The 23,934-nt window shown below is 39.9% G+C and overlaps 1 protein-coding gene across 1 annotated transcript in view; it reads left to right on the top strand.

Annotated features, from left to right (window-relative positions):
- LOC129812576 (CNK3/IPCEF1 fusion protein-like) overlaps window positions 1–23,934 on the top strand; it is a 66,632-nt gene that overhangs the window by 25,537 nt on the left and 17,161 nt on the right. The window contains exons 7-16 of the mRNA XM_055864243.1: window positions 6,372–6,431; window positions 9,022–9,090; window positions 9,192–9,320; window positions 11,265–11,359; window positions 12,711–12,853; window positions 13,366–13,517; window positions 13,712–13,745; window positions 13,917–14,092; window positions 15,060–15,133; window positions 19,424–19,495. Coding sequence (XP_055720218.1) covers window positions 6,372–6,431; window positions 9,022–9,090; window positions 9,192–9,320; window positions 11,265–11,359; window positions 12,711–12,853; window positions 13,366–13,517; window positions 13,712–13,745; window positions 13,917–14,092; window positions 15,060–15,133; window positions 19,424–19,495 — 1,004 coding nt within the window. The remainder of the gene's footprint in view (window positions 1–6,371; window positions 6,432–9,021; window positions 9,091–9,191; window positions 9,321–11,264; window positions 11,360–12,710; window positions 12,854–13,365; window positions 13,518–13,711; window positions 13,746–13,916; window positions 14,093–15,059; window positions 15,134–19,423; window positions 19,496–23,934) is intronic.

Genomic DNA, 23,934 nt, shown 5'->3' with positions numbered 1-23,934 from the left:
CTTCACATTTTCCACATTTTGTTACATTACAGCCTTATTCTAAAATGGATTAAAAAACATTTCCTCAGCAATCTACACACGATACCCCATAATGACAGTGACATTTTGTTTTTAAAAACAGAAATACCTTATTTACATAAGTATCCAGTCCCTTTGCTATGAGACTTTAAATTGAGCTCAGGTGCACCCTGTTTCCATTGATCATCCTTGAGACATTTCCATAACTTGATTGGAGTCCACCTGTGGTAAATGCAATTGATTGGACATGATATGGAAAGGCACACACCTGTCAAAGGTCCCACAGTTGACGATGTACTGATGTACTGGCCTGTCTCCTGGTAGCGCCTCCATGCTCTGGACACTACGCTGACAGACACAGCAAACCTTCTTGCCACAGCTCGCATTGATGTGCCATCCTGGATGAGCTGCACTACCTGAGCCACTTGTGTGGGTTGTAGACTCCGTCTCATGCTACCACTAGAGTGAGAGCACCGCCAGCATTCAAAAGTGACCAAAACATCAGCCAGGAAGCATAGGAACTGAGAAGTGGTCTGTGGTCACCACCTGCAGAATCACTCTTTTATTGGGGGTGTCTTGCTAATTGCCTATAATTTCCACCTTTTGTCTATTCCATTTGCACAACAGCATGTGAAATGTATTGTCAATCAGTGTTGCTTCCTAAGTGGACAGTTTGATTTCACAGAAGTGTGATTGACTTGGAGTTACTTTGTGTTGTTTAAGTGTTCCCTTTATTTTTTTGAGCAGTGTATATGGCTATACACAGACAAGTTATATTTGTATGATTTAGCATATTTAATTCATCATTACCATTTTGTTTCATAACATGTGACAAACCAATAGCTCACGAGGCTTCTTCTCTCTAAGCTGAGACCTTCAAACTGAGATATCTTTCATTCTCAAAACAAGGTCTGGGCGTACTGCCAAATTGCAGGTACTTATAGTGAGGATTCAGCCACATGCATGAACACAGAAATTGGTTTATTGAACAGCACGTGAATAGAACATAGGAATGAGTTATAAGAAAAGCACAAACATTAAAATTCCCGTTCCGTCCTCTTATCACTTGTGTGATAATAATAATTTTATTTTAATGTAAGAGTTTAGATTTTAGCTTCTATATCAAAATATTCTATACTCCTAAGGTAGGGAACTCAACACCAAAAAAACGGACAATTCATAATTTCAAACCCTTCATTCTGGGTTGTACAATCAAATTAGTATGGTAATACTGTAATCATAATAAAGGTTATATTTCTATTAATGGGAGTGAGTATCAAATGCACTTACATTCTCAAGGGATCTGTAGATTCAGAGGTGAATACATCTTTGTGTTAACCATTGTTTCCATATCTCTTACCACAATCGGGTTGGATTGTCATATGTCTTTTCACTAACTGTCCCTGGGACATCAACTTAGTCAAAATATAAAACCCAGTTGTTTAACAATTCTGCTAAGACTTTCAAAAGGTTGGTGCTTGCTTATCAGCTCAGTGTTCCACATAATGTAAACAGGTTACGGGTTTAGATGACCTTACCCTCAACTTGTTAAAATGAAAAAAATCCTTCACTCATCGTCCGTATCTGCAGGGGGAAATAAGAGCTCATCCAGAGTAGGCAGCTCATTAGTTTCATCATCCTCTGGAGGAGCAGAAAACAGGATAGCTGCTGAAATCTTATCAGCCAGAGAGGCACCGATCGCCTTACAGCATGTTAATAACATTTCACAGGGAAGAGAGAGAACACGTTATAAGTTTCACACCAACCTTGATAAGAATGACGTTGGGGCATGGTTAGTCCAAGCCTCACCTTTCCAAATCATAATTATAACGATTGATAAATTATCAAACCCAAATTTAGAATGACAGTCCTTAGTGCTTCACGTTGGTTCTATTACTTTCATTTAAGAACCTCAACTTGGCACACCAATACTGACAGAATGTGCATTTACATTTACATTGGCATACAGTATATTCATCTTATATTTCTTGCATTAACTTTTCTCATCACTTGTGGTAATGATAGATTGGTATCTCAATGCGTTCTTAGTCTAAATTACTATACATTTCAGTGTGCAGACCTCCACAATCAACCTGATACCCCAAATAAACAATTTTGGATAAGCCTAAATCAATTACGGGCACTGTTGACCAAAGGCACTCGTCCTTCCTGCCATTTCTTCATGTTCTTCTTCAGATAGTGTTTCAGTTCGTCCTTTTAATGGCACATGTTCAAAGTGGATGGCCCTTGATAATGTCTCTCACCTGAGCCGCCACTATCCTTTACAGTCCATTATGTCTTTGTCCATTTTCCTACCAGTACACCAGCAGCATGAGCGACCTTTTGGACTGGATCTCTCTCCAAGGACCCATGTTGCACTCCTGAGAGAAAAAGCATGAGAGAAAAGACAGTTGATAGCTTCGACTGGATGCTGTGTACAGGTTGCTGGCTCGGACTCAGGTCTCACGGTAGAAGTGGTGAAGGACCATTTTGAACGCCATTGTCGCCATTACTTCAGCCGGTTAGAGGGTGTGTTGAGGTTCACATTGTTCTTGGTCAAATTATCTTCCATGCATCTAGATACCATCTATGGTCACCTTCGCCATAACCTCGAGAGAGAGGACAGACCAGAACAACAGTAGTTGAGGGCATTTCTAATTTACTGTATGACAAATTATTATTACTATCTGATTCAGGAAATCCAGACTTCCTAAAACAAATGTAAAAGAGAATAACACCACACAGCTGAGAATAACACAGCTGAGAATAACACCACACAGCTGACCTGTTGCATTGACATACAATTATGTACAAACTGTTCCAAATTTCCCCACTGTGTCTCACAGCCTATTTGAGTTCAGCGTTTACTGGCGGCTAACTACTGTTCCGCAAAAAGCTTATCTTAAATCACAAACAACAGATGACTTAAACACGAGAGCAGTGGACCAAGCCTTGAAGAGTGAGTGGCCTCTAATTTTAAGTCGCAATGCTCAATCCCTCTGTCTTACTTCTTCAAATGACTAAAATATTGGATTGCCATCTGAAAGCCATTTACCATTCACTTTGGTACTTTCATTAGTCTCCATAATCTGTTTACTTCAACCTTGACTCCCTTCTTCCCAATAGGAAGACCTTCTCAATCTACTATGTATATACATGGCGCACTCTCAAACAACATTCTGCTTTTCCCACTATTGCAAGGTTTAAAACAAAACAAAACAAACATGATACTTTTCTCCATATTGGAAGGCATTGTTTCATTTTACTATACCTTCAAAAAGTTAGTCTATTTTATTACTAATATATGTTGGATATTCACTTTCTGCTTCAATATTAATTACATGTCTATTATTTTAAGATTCATATGTAATGCCTTGGAGGGATCAATATGTATTAATTTGGTTAGCACTGTCTCAGTCCCCAGTAGATGGCATGCTGTCCATACTAAGTCTCTACCTAGCACTTTAAACAGTTGAGTAGGTGAATACAGAAAATCATTGGTTCTATTTAACAGGGTATGGGCTTATTTCAAAATGCATTACCAGGGTGGAGGAAATCTTCTAAGCGTTTATAGTTGATTAGGGGTAAATCAAGTCCCGCACAATGCTTTAACCTTATTATACCTCAAATGATCCATAAAGGAACCCCTCTGAACATTTCTCAGAATACTTTTTTACACCACTATAAAAATAATATTTTACAACTTGCACATCCACACGTATGTCTACGTGTGGATGTGCAAGTTGTAAAATATTATTTTTCTATTCTTCTTCAGATCATCATAATAACCTATTATACTCAATATTATGTTACTTTAACTCTAGTTAACTTTTGTGGTACATCACAAATTCCTCCTTTAGGCTAGGGTTCTATTCATACAGGGGTTTAGATATTTTATCACTAGTTCTATTTAACAGCATATTCGGAATTAGTTCTCTTCTTTCATATCTCCATACATAACTCCACTGATGAGTCAAGTTATCCTCATGTAATCTGAAGTCATGTTAACCTCAGACATGTTATCCTCGTTACGAACGAGACACGTTATCCTCTGAGACATTTTACATGTGACATTTCTGAGACGTTATCTCTAACTTTTAGATCCTACAGCTGTGTTGGACAGACCCCTAGATAACGTTATGATCAACTCCCACACAACTGGAAAACGCAGCTCACATTCACTCCATATTCACACTGGAGCTTGTCCCCTGACAGCTCTCAATCACTCAATTCTTAATAGCTAAATTTCAATCCATGTATTATCCAAATTTCAATCAGCTCTTGTTATCCAAATATCAATATTTCAGTTTATTCCATATCTCACAATCACACAACTTTCACTTAGTACTATTCCCAAACACACTCGGTAATCTCATTACCCCGTGTGCATTGTCAATGATTCTCTCCTGTCGTTACTTGCTGTGATCCATATGGATCATCAACGGTTCTCTTGCCGCTACCTGCTATACCTATAACACCCCGTATTCAAATATACCTTGTTATTTTGTAGTGGCTGCAGACAACAAAGACATGTCTTCTAAATGCCTACAGACAGCTCTCAGCGGGGCTTTCCATGGTACCGTTACGCCCTTGCTCTAGTCTTCTCATACAACTAGTGAATAGTCTTCTCTCTATAAGACTATGTGTACCTTTTTATGCGTTACAGGCCTTGATTTAAAATATATATTATACAGATTCATATAAATTTGACTTACTGAAATCAGTTGCCGTCCCTCAATTGTTCGCGGATGATGCACCTCCTCCTGGGCAGCTCACAGTAAGGGTCTGTTCTGGGCGGGTCTCGTCTTTTGGTCAGGCGGGAATTTCCCTCAGACTTCAAAAAATGCGCCCCCGGTTTTCCTCGCAGACCCCCACTGGAAAGCTCAGCAGGCAGAATCAATCATCCTGTTTGTTGACGCCAAATTGTTGTGGAAATTCTTACACAGGGACACTCAGTCAATCATCCTGTTTATTGTCAGCGTGCTAAAGAGGTTCCAATCAACTCAATGCACCATAGTACACACGTCTATCAGGAGCTCTGCCGGGGCAGTCCCAGCAGTTGTCTTATATACGGCTATACACAGTCAAGTTATATTTGCATGATTTAGCATAATTAATTCATCATTACTGTTTTGTTTCATTCATGTGACCGACCAATACTGGTTCATAACATGTGACAGACCAATACCTCACGAGTCTTCTCTCTAAACTGAGACCTTGAAACAGATCTTTCGCTCTCAAAACAAGGTCTGGGCGTACTGCCAAATTGCAGCTGCTGATAGTGAGGATTCGTTCAGTCAGCCACTTGCATGAACACAGAAATTGGTTTGAAAATTCCCAATACAGCATCTTTCAAGACGATTTGATACGAATCTGATACAGGAATGATCCGTTTTAGTTTTAAACAATTTGGTGCGATTCGGTTTGATTAGAGGAACGAATTGATGCAGTTCGATGCACTAACATTTGTTGCACAAACGCATACACATCTCAAGATAAAACAAATCCGATAGTAAGTGCCAAATAAAGTAACAGGGTTGATCACAACAGGGCAACGCACTCGTATCTTAAACACTATGCAAAAGTTACTAATTTGGTGGAACGACCCAAATAATACCCAGGTCTGTTCAAGTCTCATCTGACCATCATTATCATCTCTCCCTTCATTTTCAGTAAACAAGAGCTGGGCCATGTTCATTAGGCACTAAACGTAAGAAAACATACTGAAAGAGGGAAGGACTACCTGAACATGTCCAATAAGAACCGCTTGTCTCCGTTTCTATTGCAAAACGTTTTGCTACGTTGTACGCGCTAATGAATACAACCCTGGAGTCTGAGGGACGCGGCGGTGGCCTTTCAGATTCAGATCTATTTTCAAATCTGCTCCAGTAAATAAGTCATTATTAGAGGCATGTCTGCAAGCCCCAGGAATCATGTGATGTGTGTTGATCGTGGCTGGGCCGTGCATGATCATGATCCACACGGCTCCCCTTAGCGTACCTGCGCAAATATCAAACAGGACCCCAAGGGAGACGTGACATACAGGCAGATCACTATGAATCAGTATGCACCTGTACATACATTAGAGCTAGAGTAGAATGACATAGGATTGGAGGTCTGATTGCTGTGTGAGACGTTGAATGACATCGGCACTGCAGTACTAGAAGGTATTGTGTTGTTGTGGCAGGTTGATGGATGATGGCCGATTTAACTGTAGTACTGACATCAGATTAGCTGGGCACATAACGAAGGGAGTTGCTCTTTATCTTGCTATCTTGTTTTTTTTTCTTCATTTTTTTTCATTCTGTCTTTCTTTTAATGTTGTTTACATTACCATGCTGTCTCCCTTCCAGGGCATTGAGATAACGTCCACTGGCTCCAGTAATCACTACATCACCGGCACCACCTCAGAGGTCAGACTCTTTATTCTCCTCTTCCCCCCCCTCTCAACCCCGTCCTTCAGAGCCCAATGCCATGGGCTCTTACCAAACATTGTCATATAAATGCACTTTAATTTAAACAAACCCCATAGGACTAATGGTTTGCATTACCTTGACATTTAGACGGTCTGCTGTACTGTGTGGGTGGGCGGGTGTACAATCGGGTCTGAAATGACTGATACCCTTGAAAAAAATGAGCAATACTGTATAAAATAAATGATTCAAATACTGAGCTATATTGTATGCTAATAAAATTTGGAAATTATATACTTTTATGCTAATACAATTGCTAAGAGAAAGCGATTTTTGTTTAGCAAAATTGTTGACCACCACAAAGATTCCTATAAATCAAGTGGTCATAAGTTTAGTATTTGATTCCACATTCCTAGCACAAAATGACTACATCAAGCTTGTGACTACAAACTTGTTGCATGCATTTGCAGTTCATTTTGATTCTGTTTCAGAATATTTTCTGCTCAATATTAAATACTTGGTAAATAATGTATTGTCATTTTGGAGTCAATTTGATTTGAAATAAGAATATGTTTCTTAACACTTCTACGTTTTGATGTGTATGCTACCAGGATTACAGATATCCATAAGATAATAGCAGACATTCTAACCTCCCCTGTAATTGGTAATGGTAGCATGTCTTGGGGGTATGTGTAATCACGGTAGCATCCACATTAATGTAGAAGTTTATTTACAGTAAAATGTACTCTAAAATGACACAATACATTACCATTATTTTTATTGGGGACAAAATCATCTGAAACATAACCAAAACAAACTTCAAATACATCCAACAAGCTTGATTTAGTCATTGTGTGCTAGGAATATGGGACCAAATACTAAACTTTTGACAACATTTATTTACGGGAATCTTTAGGGGTGTCATTAGTTTTGACCCCTACTTTTTTGAGAAAAAAGTATTAACTGTTAAACAAAATCGCTTTCTCTGAGCAATTGTATTAGTATAATATAATTTCCCCCATTTTCTTGGTGCATACAATATAGCTCAGTATTTGAATTATTTATTTTTGCTCATCTTTATCAAGGGTGTCAGTAATTTAGTACCCGCCTTATACATTGTGTGTGTGTGTGTTTCTTTGTGTGCACTGTAGATTTCTAAATAACCATTAGTTAATCTAGCTAACATTAGTCTGCCATTCTGTAGAAGGACCGTTGCCAAGTGCAAGTACTCTGTTAAAACCACAAATATCAGTGGATTACCATGGTAGATAGAATCATCAGAAAACATGGACCTCATGGCATCGGCTGTAAGCCAGTATAATGATACCACTATGCACTATAAAGGCATAATGTTTATCACAAGCTGCTACAGTGGGAGGATTGTTCACACCGCTCTCGTCAAAAGTAGTCCGCTATAGGGAATCTGGTGCCGTTTGGGATCCAATGTGGTTGTAACTAATCCTACTGCGTTCGATACGTTATCTAGGTTGATTATTGGGGATTTAGTGTTGTGAAAGAGAACGCCGCTTTAATGGTCATTAGTGGAACGGCTCGCAAGTTAAGCATTTCGCCGTACGTGAGCGTGACAACTTGAATGGTCGTTCGTGAAATATCGAAGTGAAATGTCTTGCTTAATGATGATATTGACTGGTTGAAGCAGGTCACTTTTTTGTGGCCAGGAGTTTTTCCCTGTCAGTTTAGGTGGTTCACATATGTACTCTGCCCTGACTTGGCTGTGTCTGTCTGCTATTACAGTACATGCACAGAGACCTGAATGGAATGGCTGCAATGATTGTGATAGGCGGTTGTTTTTTCCGAACTTACTTGAATGCGCTAATTGTACGTTTCTCTGGATAAGCGCATCTGCTAAATGATACAAATGCACATATAAAATAGAATTCTGATCATTCCTAGGTGGTGCGGCAGGTAGCCTAGTTGGACTAGTAACCGAAAGGTTGCCAGATCGAATCCCCGAGCTGACAATGTAAAGAAAAATCTGTCGTTCTGCCCCTGAACAAGGCAGTTTAACCAACTGTTCCTAGGCTGTCATTGAAAATAAGAATTTGTTCTTAACTGACTTGCCTAGTTAAATAAAATCAATAAATAGGTTGGGGGCTTGGCTATTTTATTACTCTCCCAGTTAGATGAAGGCTTGCCAGGGAAAGGATCGAGGGAACCAAGCTTTAGTACAGGATGGTCTCTTCTCTGGGACAGCCTGGGATAGACATGTGTTTTTCCATGATGTCATGATCAGAATATAGACTGACTCCCCTGGCTACTGCTACTGGAGTCTATCTGAAGCACTTAGTGTGCATGTGCTGTTCTCTCTAGAATGCATACACAGTGCATGCACTTGTGCACGTACAGTATGCATGATTTAGTACACAAGCCCACTCAGGGTCAGAGGTTAAAAGTCTAAGTAAGCATTTCGCTGCTGTTTACGAAGCATGTGACAAAAAAGATTTGATTTGATTACTCTTTTTAACCAATTAAGGTCAGACGTCAAATCCCAGCCATAATGTTACATCTGTCATACATCTATAGTAGTGTGCGTTTGTGTGTTTTTTAATTATTGGCTTGTGTATTTCAGTCACCCGCTGAGTTCTGTGAGAAGATACTGGCTGGGGACGAGGTGATCCAAGTCAATGACCAGATTGTGGTGAGTATTTTGTGTGCTTGTGTGTTACTTGGAACCAAGTCTGGCCTAGCCAAGCACAACTGTATATGAACTCCAACTCCCATGGTGCTCTGCATTGTCAGGTTGGCTGGAGCCGGAAGAACCTAGTGAAGAAACTGAAGGAGAACCCCGGTGGAGTGACGCTGGTCCTCAAGAAGGTCCCCGTGTCACTGAGAAGCAAAGAGACAGCCCAACAGCCCCCCTCGCCACAGGTAGGCTGCTGGAGTTTAGTGGGAAGCATACATTGCGTGCGTGCATACATGCATACATTTTTTATTTATTTTTTTATTTCACCTTTATTTAACCAGGTAGGCTAGTTGAGAACAAGTTCTCATTTGCAACTGCGACCTGGCCAAGATAAAGCATAGCAGTGTGAACAGACAACAACACAGAGTTACACATGGAGTAAACAATAAACAAGTCAATAACATGGTAGAAAAAAGAGAATCTATATATCTATATACAATACAATCTATATACTATATACAAACCCATGCATGTATGGGTGCATACATGCATACATACACGCATACATGCATACATACACATTCACGAGGATGCACACACACACGTTTACACTCAGGCATGTACACCCACCCACCCACCAGCACATACTGAACCAAGGAAACACATCCATTCAGACCTGTAGGCTTTCATAGAGCAGATTCCCTCTGGATAACCTCTGGTCACTTGGGTTTAACTGTTTGTCATCCCCACCTTCAAGCCTTCATGCTCTCACCCTGCCGACTGTCTTGTCTCTGTCTATACAGAAAAACAAATCACGGTCAAATACACACACACAAACACACACATTTTTTCCCTCTCATACACACTCTTCTATCATGCACACACAGCTGACTACTCCGCCACCCCTCGTGACATGACTCAACATGTTAAAGCCAGCCTGCGCTGTAGTCTGAACACTGAGACAGCGAGCCATGTCAGTCAGTCGTGTTTATTGACGCTTGCTCAGGGCCTGTGTGCATGTGTATGTGTGTGCGATACTCCAAGCATAGAATTTTTATAATCCAATAATAATTCTAAGCACATAAAACAATTTACTGGCATGGACAAATAATGGAATTCAGGTATTCAAATGTAAAAAAAAATATATATATATATATATATATATATATCTTAGAATGCACTCCTATATAGATTTTCATACTATATCAGGTATTTAATATATTTTTTAAATATATTGTGTTAAAATAAAGGTATATGTACCTAATTTGCATAAAACGCAACTGGTTTATTGGCATATATGAATATTAAAATAAAGGGGTGGAACAGGGCTGTAACCACCGACAACTTGTTCTCTCTACCCTACCTGCACTCAGCTGTGCTGTCTAGACTGCCTCATTAATTAGTGTTGTCACATTCTCTTGCATAATTTAACAAAAGTGTCAATGGCACAATACCATTGGATTAAAAATCAACACGCTTGGCTGTAGATTATACCTATCGGAACATACTTTACATTGTTTGCGAGATCAGACGTAATATCACTGTAAGCCGAGAATTCATTTTCGGATGTTGCTTTCATTTCAGCGCATCTAATTAATGAACATTTCAACTATATTAAATTGTTGAAAAAATTCTAATCCACACTGTACACCCATCAAAATAGTTATCTTTCTTGTCTTTCTTGTGATGTGTCTCGAGACAGTGCACTAAGTCCCCGATCAAGCTTTAGCATTCTTATAGATGCAACGGAAAGACAGTGTATTCCATTGAGCCCATTTCAGCCATTACCGGGGTGTGTTTGACAGGTCATTACAAACATTTCCACGGTCGTAAAGTGTGAAAAAGTCGCAGGAGTAAAATAAAAGCAATTAATCCAGCGAGATGTAAATGAGAAGTGGATTTTACACCCCTCAAACACAGGAAATATATGGCTGAAAAAGACAGATCCTCAGGTGGGCGGGGCAGGCGCGTTGCTTGTGTGTGAGTGGAGGCTGAAGACAAGGATTTTATGTGGATAATAAAAGCTGCCATTTGTCCTGTGGGTTTGGTCCACAGGGCGCACTGTGGCTCAGCTCACGCACACACACACCGTATTAAAAGGAACTGAGCAGAGTTCACAACTTCACACCCTATCTCTTCATCTGAAGTGGGTGGGGGGGGTTTCACATTTTCTGCTGGCTGGTTTTCAGAAAGAGGAAGAAGAGGAGGAGGAAGAAGAAGAGGGCAACCAGAAACACTCCCTATTTGAGAGAGTAGCAACCTCAGTCAGGTCTCTGTCATTCAGGTGAGTACACACACACCAGACATGAATGCTTCAGTACTTCTTCTGTGTGTATGTATATATAGTGCTGAAATACTCCATTTTACACAACCATTTGAACATATTTTTTGTCTGACGTGTCGGCGACAGGCAGCATGATTCTGTAATAGACCAATGGCTGCGGTCATGTTGCAAATGCAATTAAGGCTGTCATAGACTGTGTCATAGACTGTGTCATAGACTGTGTCATAGACTGTGTCATAGACTGTGTCATAGACTGTGTCATAGACTGTGTCATAGACTGTGTCATAGACTGTGTCATAGACTGTGTCATAGACTGTGTCATAGACTGTGTCATAGACTGTGTCATAGACTGTGTCATAGACTGTGTCATAGACTGTGTCATAGACTGTGTCATAGACTGTGTCATAGACTGTGTCATAGACTGTGTCATAGACTGTCATTGGCCATTTAATATTTGCCCACCCACAGAATACTGGAAACCAACAAAGGCCTGGTGCGTTAGCGCAATACATTTATGTTGTGTCCTGTGCTACTGATTTCCTATGGGAGTGTAGATGAATTCTGACGACTGATGAGTTTTTGTTGAAATTATATATCCAAATTGAATGGCACTTTATTAAAGGGGAAGTTTACCTTAAAATGAAAGTTTGTCAGTTGCTTTCATAATCTCCACAATGGTCTTGCATTGATATTAGTTCATATTCACCACCTCGAAAAAATGCCCTAACTTCATGTGCTGCATTTGTATTTCCTGCTTCAGGGTTCTATATCAATGCTATAGTTTTTGGCCCCTCCCACTCTTTTGTGTGCGTGCGGTGCGTGTGTGAGTTTCTAAACCCAGAGGCCCAACATCCCATGACGTCCGGGAAAGCTTGCGAAGCCGACTGCAGACCAGATTGGGGTTTGAGAAGTGAAACATTCTTTCTTAAGTTGTTCATTTTCTCAATCTAAAGGCACAACCTAGATTCGAGCCAAGTAGCTGAACATGTTATTACGCCAACCTCGTGAAAGTGACACACTGACACGTTTTCATTTTCCTCAAGAACAATTTCATATCGAAAGGAGTGCCTTTTGATTCGATGGCCTGCACATGTGCAGTTCGACCATTACACCCGAGGACGTGTTTCTGCGCATGAGCTTAGTCGCCATGACATCAACTACATGCGCAATGTTGAATTTCTATTAGAAGCCGTTTCTACATATCTTCATTCTAAACCATCTTTGGTGTTAGTGTGACTAAGTGGGCTCCCTCTTCCCCTCCATCCCATGTGTGGTGTGCAGGGGCTGACATATAGTGTTGTGGATGGATAGTGTGAGTGTGGTAAAGTGTGACCCCTCTACCTGTATGTAGGGCTGCAGTTCAAGGGCCAGTGGATATCCAGCCCATGGGCCAGGAGAAGTCGGAGCTGTCCAGCGACAGGGGATTGGACGGCAGCCTGACATACACCTTATGTCCCAGGGGATCCCAGGGGGACATCTCATACCTGTCATCAGGTCGGAACCATAGACATGACCATAAATGGTAGAAGGGTTCCCACTTGATGCTGAAAGGTCAAAGTTAGCTAAATTGTAAACATTTACGAAAACAAAATGTAGCTTTTTGGTCTATATTTAAGGTTAGGCATACGATTAGCAGTGTAGTTAAGTTTAGGGTTAGGTTTAATATCCAATTTACAGAAGAGAAATCAGACGACACCGCTTATCGCCATAACATGTTTCAGTAGATAGCCTACCAGGGCCCTTTTCGGTTGCTCTCGGCATCCAAAACCAGTTGGTAAAAAAAAAAACAGGGAAGAACATTGAAGAATTAAGCAAATAAAGGGAGGAATTTGTCCTTTTTGAAAACTTTTCAAAATATTTTTGCTACTGAACATGACACTAAATTCCAGCTAAAGTAAGACTGTTGGGGACAGAATGTTAGTTGTTGCTGTTAGTAGTGATCATAATTGTGCTGTGTTGTTGTATTAAAAAGTGTTCTCACCTGTGTGTGTGCATGTGTGTCCTAGGAGAAGCCGAAGGTTTGGAGGGGTCCAGGTTCAGCCCCGGGCCGAACGGAAAGGGCTCTGCACCCTCCAGAAGTCCGTCCCCCCGGGTAATAGAACTAGGCAGAGCGAGCATCAGTTCCATCAGTTCCTGTCCTGAGATGGGTGGACACATGGTGAGAGAGAGACACACACTCCATTTTTTGGTAGTGGTTATGATGGCGATGAGGTTAGTTTCTGTAGTCACTCTCTACATGTGATGTTTTAATGGGTTACATTTGAGCTTTTTAGAAAGACCAGTTGGATAGACAATTACGTTTTTTTAGACTGAATTGAATTGAGGACAAGCTCTCTGCTGTTTTAATTTTAGGAGGATAAAGAACAAGAAATGGGGTCTACAAAAGGTAAGTTTGGGTTTTAAAAATCAGTTTTCCTTACTTATTTAGAGTACTTTACATGTACTGTACTTATTTTCGCAGCAGGTACTTTGTGTTACCATAACTTTGACACCCTCTCCCATCTAACCCCACCCCACCCACCCACACACCACCCCCCCCCCCCCCCCCCCCCCCCAGGCACGCGTAAAGCGATGAGCAGGCGGCGTGTGTCGTGCCGTGAGCTGAGTCGGCCCGAGTGTGACGGCTGGCTGTGGAAGAAGAGGAAGGAGAGCAGTGTGTTCATGACCCAGAAGTGGCAGCGCTTCTGGTTCGTCCTCAAGGGCCCCTCTCTCTATTGGTACACCAGTCAGCAGGTGAGGTCCTTTGTTTTATTTGTTATAAATATTAACTGTTCTATTAACTGTATGTATTAACTGTTTTATTAGTTAGAACTATGTTACCGGTTTTAACCCAGTTGAGCCCCCCCCAACTCCCCACTCATCCCCCCTCAAAAAGGGTCAGGGGAAGAAAACACTTATACACAAACCTACACAATCATGTAAGGTGCTTTAATATTCCAGGACTTGATAACTGTTCAGGAGGGTGCATACAGAATTGTGTAGATTATATGGTATTGTGTAGAATAGGCAGGATTGTCTGTCATGAAGAAAATGTTGAGTCGTGGCAGCTTCATTCATAACATTTCTATGGAAAGGTTTCACTTCACTGAACATACCCCAAGTGAACACAGTCGTATAAGTTCGTTCATCTTATTGCGTCGACAGAGACCATGCACATGAATCGGCATTCTACGCCTCACGTCAATGTACAGTAAAAGTGCTTGTGTAAAAGTTCATTTTCATCTGCAGTCCTTGGACAGGCTACAGCAGATAATAGACAATGTGCTATTATATCATATTATACACTGTATCTCATTGGCAGGTTTATGCACATAATGTGATGGAGGCCCAATAATAACATGGCTCCGATAGTTGCATTTATCACTATGACTGATGGTATTATTGCATTTGGTTGTGGTTGCAAACGGTTCTGTTTTATCTAGCTCAACAGGTTTACACTGTGCAATGTGATTTGGCATTATCTGTATGTATTTTATGCCTGGTAATTGTGATGAGCATTGCCTCTTAGGAGGCAGTCCTTATCAAAATTGCCATGTGCAAAATATGTCAGAAAATGTTTTTCAACGTCTTGTGCTCACTGGAATTGCAGTAGCCTGGTAAAGTGGACTGAACACTCATATGGTTCATTGTGGAGTAACCAGGCTATCATGGCTGCAGTAGTTGTGTTTGATTAACCTATTTCTTTCTTTGTAATCGTCAGGAGGAGAAAGCGGAGGGCCTGGTTAAGATCTCCAGCTACAACATAGAGGGCGCAGGAGAACACAAGAGGAAGTAGTGAGTATTCATGTCGGATGGAGTGTCTAGTGTGATAAGACAAGATATTTAGGTGTGGCAGGTAGCCTAGTGGTTAGAGCGTTGGGCCAGTAACCGAACGGTTGCTAGATCGAATCTCCGAGCTGACGAGGTAAAAATCTGTCGTTCTGCCCCTGAATCAGGCACTGTTCCAAGGCTGTCATTGTAAATAATAATTTGTTCTAAACTGACTTGCCTAGTTAAATAAAAATAACATGTAGGATTCACTGTTTGATGGTACCTGACCTACTGGAGTCCCATCTGGGTGTATGAAATCAGGCGCAATGGAATCATCCTAAATTTGAAAGTCCCATCCATCTGACACTCCAGACAGCCGCAAAGTAAATATTTTGAATATTATTTTAAACCAGATTTGGATTTAACCCTTATATTATTAGATTGCAATGCAAGCCCAGTGTAATGTACATCAGCAAAAAAGGGAACTGCTATATACGTTTCTAAGAGTGCAGTGTTTCCCCTATATTCATTTAGCTGCCGCTACTCCAAAAAATCGAATAAAAATATATTATTTTGTTGAAAATAATTTTCTAAATGGTAAAACTTTTTCAGTGTATAAGCAATTAAAACCAGATATAAAGTATGAAGTAAAGATAATGGAGCCACATATATTTTTTTAACAATCACCAAAATAAACTTAGATAGTCCGGGAGAATCAAAAATATCAAGAATGTCATGTCATGAGGCACACATTGATTTTGTTATGTTTGAGTCACTCAGATAGCATAAGAACATGGCATAAGCCATGGCAAAATTGGAGAATTGCAGCACATTAGCTTTAAAACAGCTACACTTTGTCTCTGCAGCAAAGAGTAGGGCCTCTAAAAATATTGGTCAGAGGCAAACACTGAAATGTCATATCTACCAACTACCATATCTACCATCAATTTAGCAGACCTTCTTACTAATACCATTCTGTCAAAGTGGGAATAAGTAGTAACATCCCCCATCTCTTATTGTAGGGGTAGCTAGCTTAGCGGTAGCTAGCGTAGTCATAACTTATTTTATTCATATTTTTCTTTGGGGGGTAGATCAGCTTTAATATTGCAGATATATTGTAGCTTCCATCAATGTAATTGTCTGTATAATTTCCAATCCCCCATTATATTTTTTGTAAATACATTGTACATGTATCCACATGCATTATACATATTTATTTTTTATATATTTTCCTTTATGTTCCCCTAAACCTACCACCCCTCCCCTAATTGGAGTAAACTAATGGACAACAGTACTTAGGCTTCTACTTCCAGGTTATACATACTATGTATATTGTACGGACACAATATATTTTACAATAGTTACCTTTTTAAAATGTATTTTTATGCCATCCTTCACTTACCCTCAACCCATCCCATCTATTTCTAAAGACCATCCAGTTTTGATGTCTATTTTCCACATATTTTTCAAATGTGCTGTGATGTTTCACAAAAGTTCTGAACCTTTTTCTATTCTCGTAGTTTCTACAGATAGTAAATTTAAAGATAATGCTTTTAGCAAAAATGTTTATATTATTGATCAATTGACTAAAACTTTTCAAATCACCCAGCAGTAACCCTAACCCTAAACAAATTATCTAATGGTTGTCTCGTCGCAGAAAAATCTGCAGAGCTAGGATGGTTGTATCTCCCATATACCGTGCATATGGAAAGTAGTCAGACCCCTACTCTTTTTCCACATTTTGTTACAGCCGTATTCTAATCCTCATCAATCTACACACATTACCCCATAATGACAAAGTGAAAAGAGATTTTTTTGAAATTTTTGCAAATGTATTAAAAAACAGAAATACCTTATTTACATAAGTATTCAGACCATTTGCTATGAGACTTGAAATTTGAGCCCAGGTGTGTCCTGTTTCCATTGCTCATCCTTGATATGTTTCTACAACTTTATTGTAGACCGCCTATGGTAAATTCAATTGATTGGACATGATTTGAAAAGGTCCCACAGTTGACAGTGCATGTCAGAGATAAAACTAAGCCATGAGGTCGAAGGAATTGTCCGTAGAGCTCAGAGACAGAACCTGATGGTCACGCTGACAGAGCTCCAGAGTTCCTCTGTGGAGATGGGAGAAACTTTCAGAAGAACAACCATCTCTGCAGCACTACACCAATCAGGCCTTTATGGTAGAGTAGCCAGACAGAAGACACTCCTCAGTAAAAGGCACATGACAGCCCGCTTGGAGTTTGCCAAATGGCACCTAAAGGTCTCCCAGACCATGTGAAAGAAGATTCTCTGGTTTGATGAAACCAAGATGGAACTCTTTGGCCTGAATGCCAATCGTCACGTCTGGAGGAAACCTGGCACCATTCCTACGGTGAAGCATAGTAGTGGCAGCATCAGACTCAGACTGTGGCGAAGGTTCACCTTCCAACAGGACAATGACCCTAAGCAGACAGCCAAGACAACGCCGGAATTGCTTCGGGACAAGTCTCTATGTCCTTGAGTGGCCCAGCCAGAGCCCAGACTTGAACCCGATTTTAACATTTCTGGAGAGACCTGAAAATAGCTGTGCAGCGATGCTCCCCATCCAACCTGACAGATTGAGAGAATCTGCAGAGAAGAATGGGAGAAACTCCCCAAATACAGGTGTGCCAAGCTTGTAGCGTCATAACCAAGAAAACTCAAGGCTGTAATCACTGCCAAAGGTGCTTCAACAAAGTACTGTACTGAGTAAAGGGTCTGAATACTTATGTAAATATGATATTTCTGTTTTTCTTTTTTTGTAAATTTGCAAAAAATTCTAAACCTGTTTTTACTTTGTCATTATGGGGTATTGTGTGTAGATGATTAATGAAGGGAAAAAACTATTGAATCCATTTTTGAATAAGGATGTAACATAACAAAATGTGGAAAAAGTCAAGGGGTCTGAATACTTTTCGAATGCACTGTATATACCGTTCTATTGGTTGCAAGAATTATGTATCATAATATAAATTGGAAAATGATAAGTTTTGAATCCGACGTTGTTTTGTGTATCGGCTCATAAACCATGTGCCATAGAATCAGTACATCAAAAATCTCATCCCAACTATTTTGCAATCTATATGACACAGCTGTCGATTTTTTGGGGGGGTCCTTAAATGAAACTGGTATACTTTTTTATTTATCACAATTTTCTTTAACCGATTTTGGTCTTTTAATGCCGACAGACAAGTTCCTTACTATTTCCCCCTTCCACTTCCCTTCCTTGATTTTTGTGTTGATGCTGCAATTAGTTGGTTGTAATTTTGGGTAGAGCAGACGTTTCCATATAGTTAGCTGCATGTGTGAAATAACTCCACCAGTCCTATTCATGATATAATTTACAAAGATTATACCTTTATTTTATTATTATTCCCAAAATAATGTTTTTTTATTTTGATTTTGATCAATTAGTATATTTGAGTTTAACCATAATATTTGTTGTATTATTTGTTCTGTCTTTTCTGGTGAATTAAACTGAAATACAACCAACTTTTTATGTCTTGTCTTAAAAACTGGGATATTTTGGAGATGATTTCATTTTCAAATAACCGAAAGTGAGATGTTGTAATCTGAATAAAGGGAAAAGACCATTCTTGAACAAGGGGTGAGACATTCTTACTAATTTGCTAGAGAACCAGTTCGGATTTAAGTATGACTTTTGTATGACTGACGCCTTTAGTGAGAGGTCTAATGTTTTAATATTTAATAATTTCTGCCCTCCAAATTCATATTAATGATATAAACAGGCCCCTTCAATTTTGTCTGGTTTTCCGTTAAAAATAAAATTGAATCTTTTTTGCTCATATAATTTAAAAAACATTTAAATTTAAACATGCTAGGTGTAGGCAAGGCCATAAGCAAATAGGTAAACTGGGATATGACTAAAGAGTTAATCAGGGTGATTTTTCCACAAGTATGTTCCTTTCCATGGTAGCAAGATCTTGTCTATTTTTTGCACATTTTCTATAAAAATGTATTGTAGTGAACTTGGTATTCATATCTTGAAATAAAAATAATGAGTATGTCCACATCACCGTCAGACCATTTTATTGGTAAGCAACACGGTAATGTAAAACATTTTTTAGGGGGCGATCCAATACATAATATAGTACACTCATCATGATTTGGTTGCAATCCAGAGAGGTTAGAAAAAGTATCTAGATTCTCTGAGGCTGTGGACCCGTAACTTAATTATAATTTCTCTCGCTCTCTCTGTCGCTCTCCTTTCTCTCTCTCTCTCGCTCTCTCCCTCTGTTTCTCTACCTCTCGCTCTCCTTCTCCCAGTGTCTTCCAAATGTGCCACCAGCGCTTCCAGACTTTCTTCTTCGCCGCCGAGAACGTCAATGACATGACCAAGTAAGTGTGACAGATTATGAACACGCACACAGTGTGCTAATACACACACACACACACACTAGGGATGGGCACGATTAATTTGAATATCGAAACGGATGCTAGTATTCGATTGCTTGCGAGAGTATTAATTCTTTAGGAAAAACAAGGCAACAGTAAACAAGCCGTCGCCCACGAAGGATGCAGCCCCCCCTCCCCCATGCTAACAAACATAGCAAATGCTAGCTTAAATGCTCATGAGCGCATGCAAACATTTGATACAGTCTCTGACATAAATTATTTCCCAACTCATAAAGTTATAAAAGTAACTCGAAAATGCTACTCAGTTTGCCGCACGCACAAAACATATATTAGACAGCAAGGCTCTTGATCCAGGAAGGGATTCTCTGCTCTTACTAATAGAAGCTTGATTTTGCAAGACGCTAACCACTTAGCTAGCTAGATAACTAGCTACTAAGTTAGCAAACCAAATGCACAACTGCAGAGCATTTAGGACATTTCTGTGAGCTCTAAAAGTATTGGGACAGTGACACATTTGTTTGTTGTTTTGGCTCTGTACTCCAGCACTGTGGATTTGAAATGATACGATGATGTTAAAGTACAGACTGACAGCTTTAATTTGAAGGTATTTTCATCCACGTCGGGTGTTAGACGCACAAATATCATACCCCGAAGACATGCTAACTTCTCACCATTTCAATAACAGGGGAGGTTAGCATTCTTCGGGGGGGGGGGTATGATTTTTGTGTGTCCGTAACTTTCTCACACATTATTCACGGTTCATTGAGGATTATCTGTAATTATTCTAACATCCATATTAATGTGCAGTTAGAAACATATATTCTATTCTTATTTACAATAAAAGTGACTCCAAAATTACACAATACATTAATTACCATTCATTAATATTGGGCACAAAATAATCTGAAACGCAACCAAAACAAACATAAAATGCATCCAACAAGTTTGTAGAGTCACAAGCTTGATGTAATCATTGCATGCTATGAATATGGGACCAAATACTTCACTTTTTACTACTTTAATAAACATAAGTGAATTTGTCCCAATAAATGGTTCACACCATATGGTTGAAAATACCCCAAAATGAAAGCTGACAGGCTAAAGCTTCACTTTAACATCGTAATCATTGTATCATTTCAAATCCAAAGTGCTAGAGTACAGAGCAAAAACTAAAAATGTCACTGTCACAATACTTTTGGAGCTCACTGTATAAGATATCTATCTGGCAAACATTTACTTGTCAATTCCATACTGTAGCTAGATCACCTGGTGCGTGCTGCAGAACAGTGAGTGACTTAAGGCTCCGGTCTCTTGTCATTGTGTGCTTGTGAACGTGACTGGGGACTACAGGTAAGCTTTATAATAAAAAATGTGACCGGTGAAATGCTTTATCTCCTAACGTATTGCACAAGTTGACTGCAGGCATTTACTTAAAAAGTAGCACCAAATATTCATTATTTATTTAAAAAATTAAAACTTAAAAGAAATAGTTTCAATGCTATTCATGGTATTGAAAAAGCATGCCGTGGCTACTTCCAAATACCCCGGTATACAGTATATACGGTCTACCTTCCAAGCCTACAACTGAGGATTCCCCATAGAAACGACGATAGATATGTCCCAGGGATTTGATTTGCATACACTTATTATTCAAATGCATTGAAACGATGTAGCGTGGCGTCTTCTAATTCAATCGTTTTTTAGGCAAAGAATCAGTGATGTTGGTTGGTCGGTCAGGCAAGGTTGTTAAGTCTTACAGGTGTGGCATACCAGGGGGTTTGGTCAAAACGTTTACTCCGACACGGACAGAGTAGGATTAGCTCGGTTTCAAGGGTGTTTAGTTGAACAACAAACCAAAAGGTCTCCCCCATGAGACCCTCTCCGGGATACCGTCTTCTGGGCTCCGGGTCTTGCTGTATCCTGTGGGGAACAAAAACGGAACTCCCTCCTTTTACCTCTGGAACCTTCCCCAACTATACGGGGAGTCACCTTTCTTCCCCCAGTCCCTCCTCCCATGTGCTGCTCTTCTGGCAGCTTTATGGGACCTGTCCAGCTGGTGAGCAATCAGCCCTTGATTACTCACCAACCACAATCAGCCCCAATTAGTCCTGGCATGTCCAGCAGAGGGAGCCATCGCCTTGTGATGTATACTCCGTCTGTCACCATGCCTTGACGAGTCTCCCCCTGGTGGCTGACCTGCTGTACGCCACATAGGTTACAACCATGGTCAGTGATGGCTCTTACTTAGGTTATTATATCAGACATGGGTCACGTTAGCCTTGTCCCAGATCTGTTTGTGCTTTCTTTCCAACTCCATTCCTGTCATTGTCACGTGGCACAAACATATCAGAGACTAGGCCATAAAGAGAAAGGCTAGCCGGTGATTGTCAAGCAAATAACTGCAGGTTTCACACGGTAATTGGCTGTTAATTAGCATAAACACGTTTAGTATCTCCTGGCTTCCATAGCCTACAAGCCACTGATGCAGACCTTTGGAACATCTCCATTTTAAAAAGTCAACTAAATCCATTATTTATTTTAGACAGTTCTAAGGAAACATGATATGAAGCAAATGTTGTCTATTTCAAATAAAATATCATTTTATTATTCACATACACATATTCAGCAGATGTTATTGCGGGTGTAGCGAAATGCTACACCCGAGCCTTCCAACAGTCTTGAAGGAGTTCCCACATGCTGAGTACTTGTTGGCTGCTTTTCCTTCACTCTGCGGTCCAACTCAACCCAAACCATCTCAATTGGGTTGAAGTCAGGTGATTGTGGGGGCCAGGTCATCTGATGCAGTCATCCATCACTCTCCTTGGTGAAATAGCCCTTACACAACAAGTACTCAGCATATGTGGGAACTCCTTCAAGCTAGTTGGAAAAGCAATACAGGTGAAGCTGGTTGAGAGAATGCCACGAGTGTGCAAAGCTGTCATCGAGGCAAAGGGTAGCTACTTTGATGAATCCAAACATTTTGTTTAACACTTTTTTTGGTTACTACATGATTCTGTATGTGTTATTTCATAGTTTTGATGTCTTCACTATTATTCTATAATGTAGAAAATAGTACAAATAAAGACAAATCCTTGAATGAGTAGGTGTGTCCAAACTTCTGACTGGTACTGTATGTGTGATATTAGTTTTGATTTAGAATGGACCATTATCATGCACCTGTCTAGGTACAGGGGCATGGGGAAGAAAATACATGTCATCTATGTACTTAAATAGCGAATGGAGGACGCTTACCCATTATTCATTTTCATGCCAGCCAGGTAGGCTATACTACTGTTGTAAAGCAAAGCAATGTGCTTTATATTAGGAAATAGGGCTGGGCGATATGATAGATATCGTGTAACGATAGAGGTTTTTCTATTGTTTCATATTATGGTCTATCGTTTATTTCGTTGTGTCGCAAGTCACACTTTTTATGGCAATATGTTTCGTCAATTGGACGGCTCTTTGCGTTCTTTGCAACACAAACAAACATGGAGGAGAGAGAACGTGACACAGATCACGGAGACACTGAGCTCGTACGTAAAATAGGGGCTACTTCAGCCGCATGGACGTGGTTTGGGTATGAAAAGTCTGACACGGACCAAAAAAACGCCCTTTGCAAAATATGCAGCAGGCCGGTCCCGACAACAGGCTCAAACACCACAAATCTAGTTTCCACTTACGCAAGAATCATGTGGAACAGTACGGGGAGTCTACGGATGAGACCCCAAAAAGTAAAACCGAGTGCTCATAACAAACCCCCGACTCAGACGTTGCAAGAGGCTTTTGCTCACGGCACGCCATATGGCAAAGAATCACGAAGTTGGAAGGAGATAACAGCTGCCATTACAACTTACATCTGCAAAGACATGGCCCCAATTTACACGGTCGAGAAACGGGGGTTTCTTGAGTTGGTGCTAGTACTCGACCCAAGGTACCCTATGCAAATTGATATGTGACACATATTAATACCAAAATAACATGCAAAACAGGCAAGCACCCAAAAATATATTTTTATTTTAAGCCTATATTTATTTTGTTTGCAGCTGTAGTTGAAGTGTTTTCTATTTACCTTTTAAAGATTTCATACATTTATATTTTGTTAAAATGCTTAATTCAAAATTTGCACAAAGGTTCTAACTAAAAGGAGAAATAATCAAATATGAATAAGTACCTTTTATTTGTTGAGTAAAATTCAAAATGTAATAAGAAATAGGCCTTTACATGTGGTCATTTTATATAAACAATTTATTCATTGAATTTACAGAATGTGCTGTATGTTATCGGGATATGAAATTACCTATATCGGGGTATGAGATTTTGGCCATATCGCCCAGCCTTATTAGGAAAGTTGATAAATAAATATAAACTCAGCAAAAAAAGAAACATCCCTTTTTCAGGACCCTGTCTTTCAAAGATAA

This window comes from Salvelinus fontinalis, chromosome 16 (genome assembly GCF_029448725.1).
Source record: "Salvelinus fontinalis isolate EN_2023a chromosome 16, ASM2944872v1, whole genome shotgun sequence".
NCBI lineage: Eukaryota > Metazoa > Chordata > Actinopteri > Salmoniformes > Salmonidae > Salvelinus > Salvelinus fontinalis.
The sequence above is the reverse complement of the archived record's forward strand: the minus strand, read 5'-3'. Positions and strand labels throughout refer to the sequence as shown.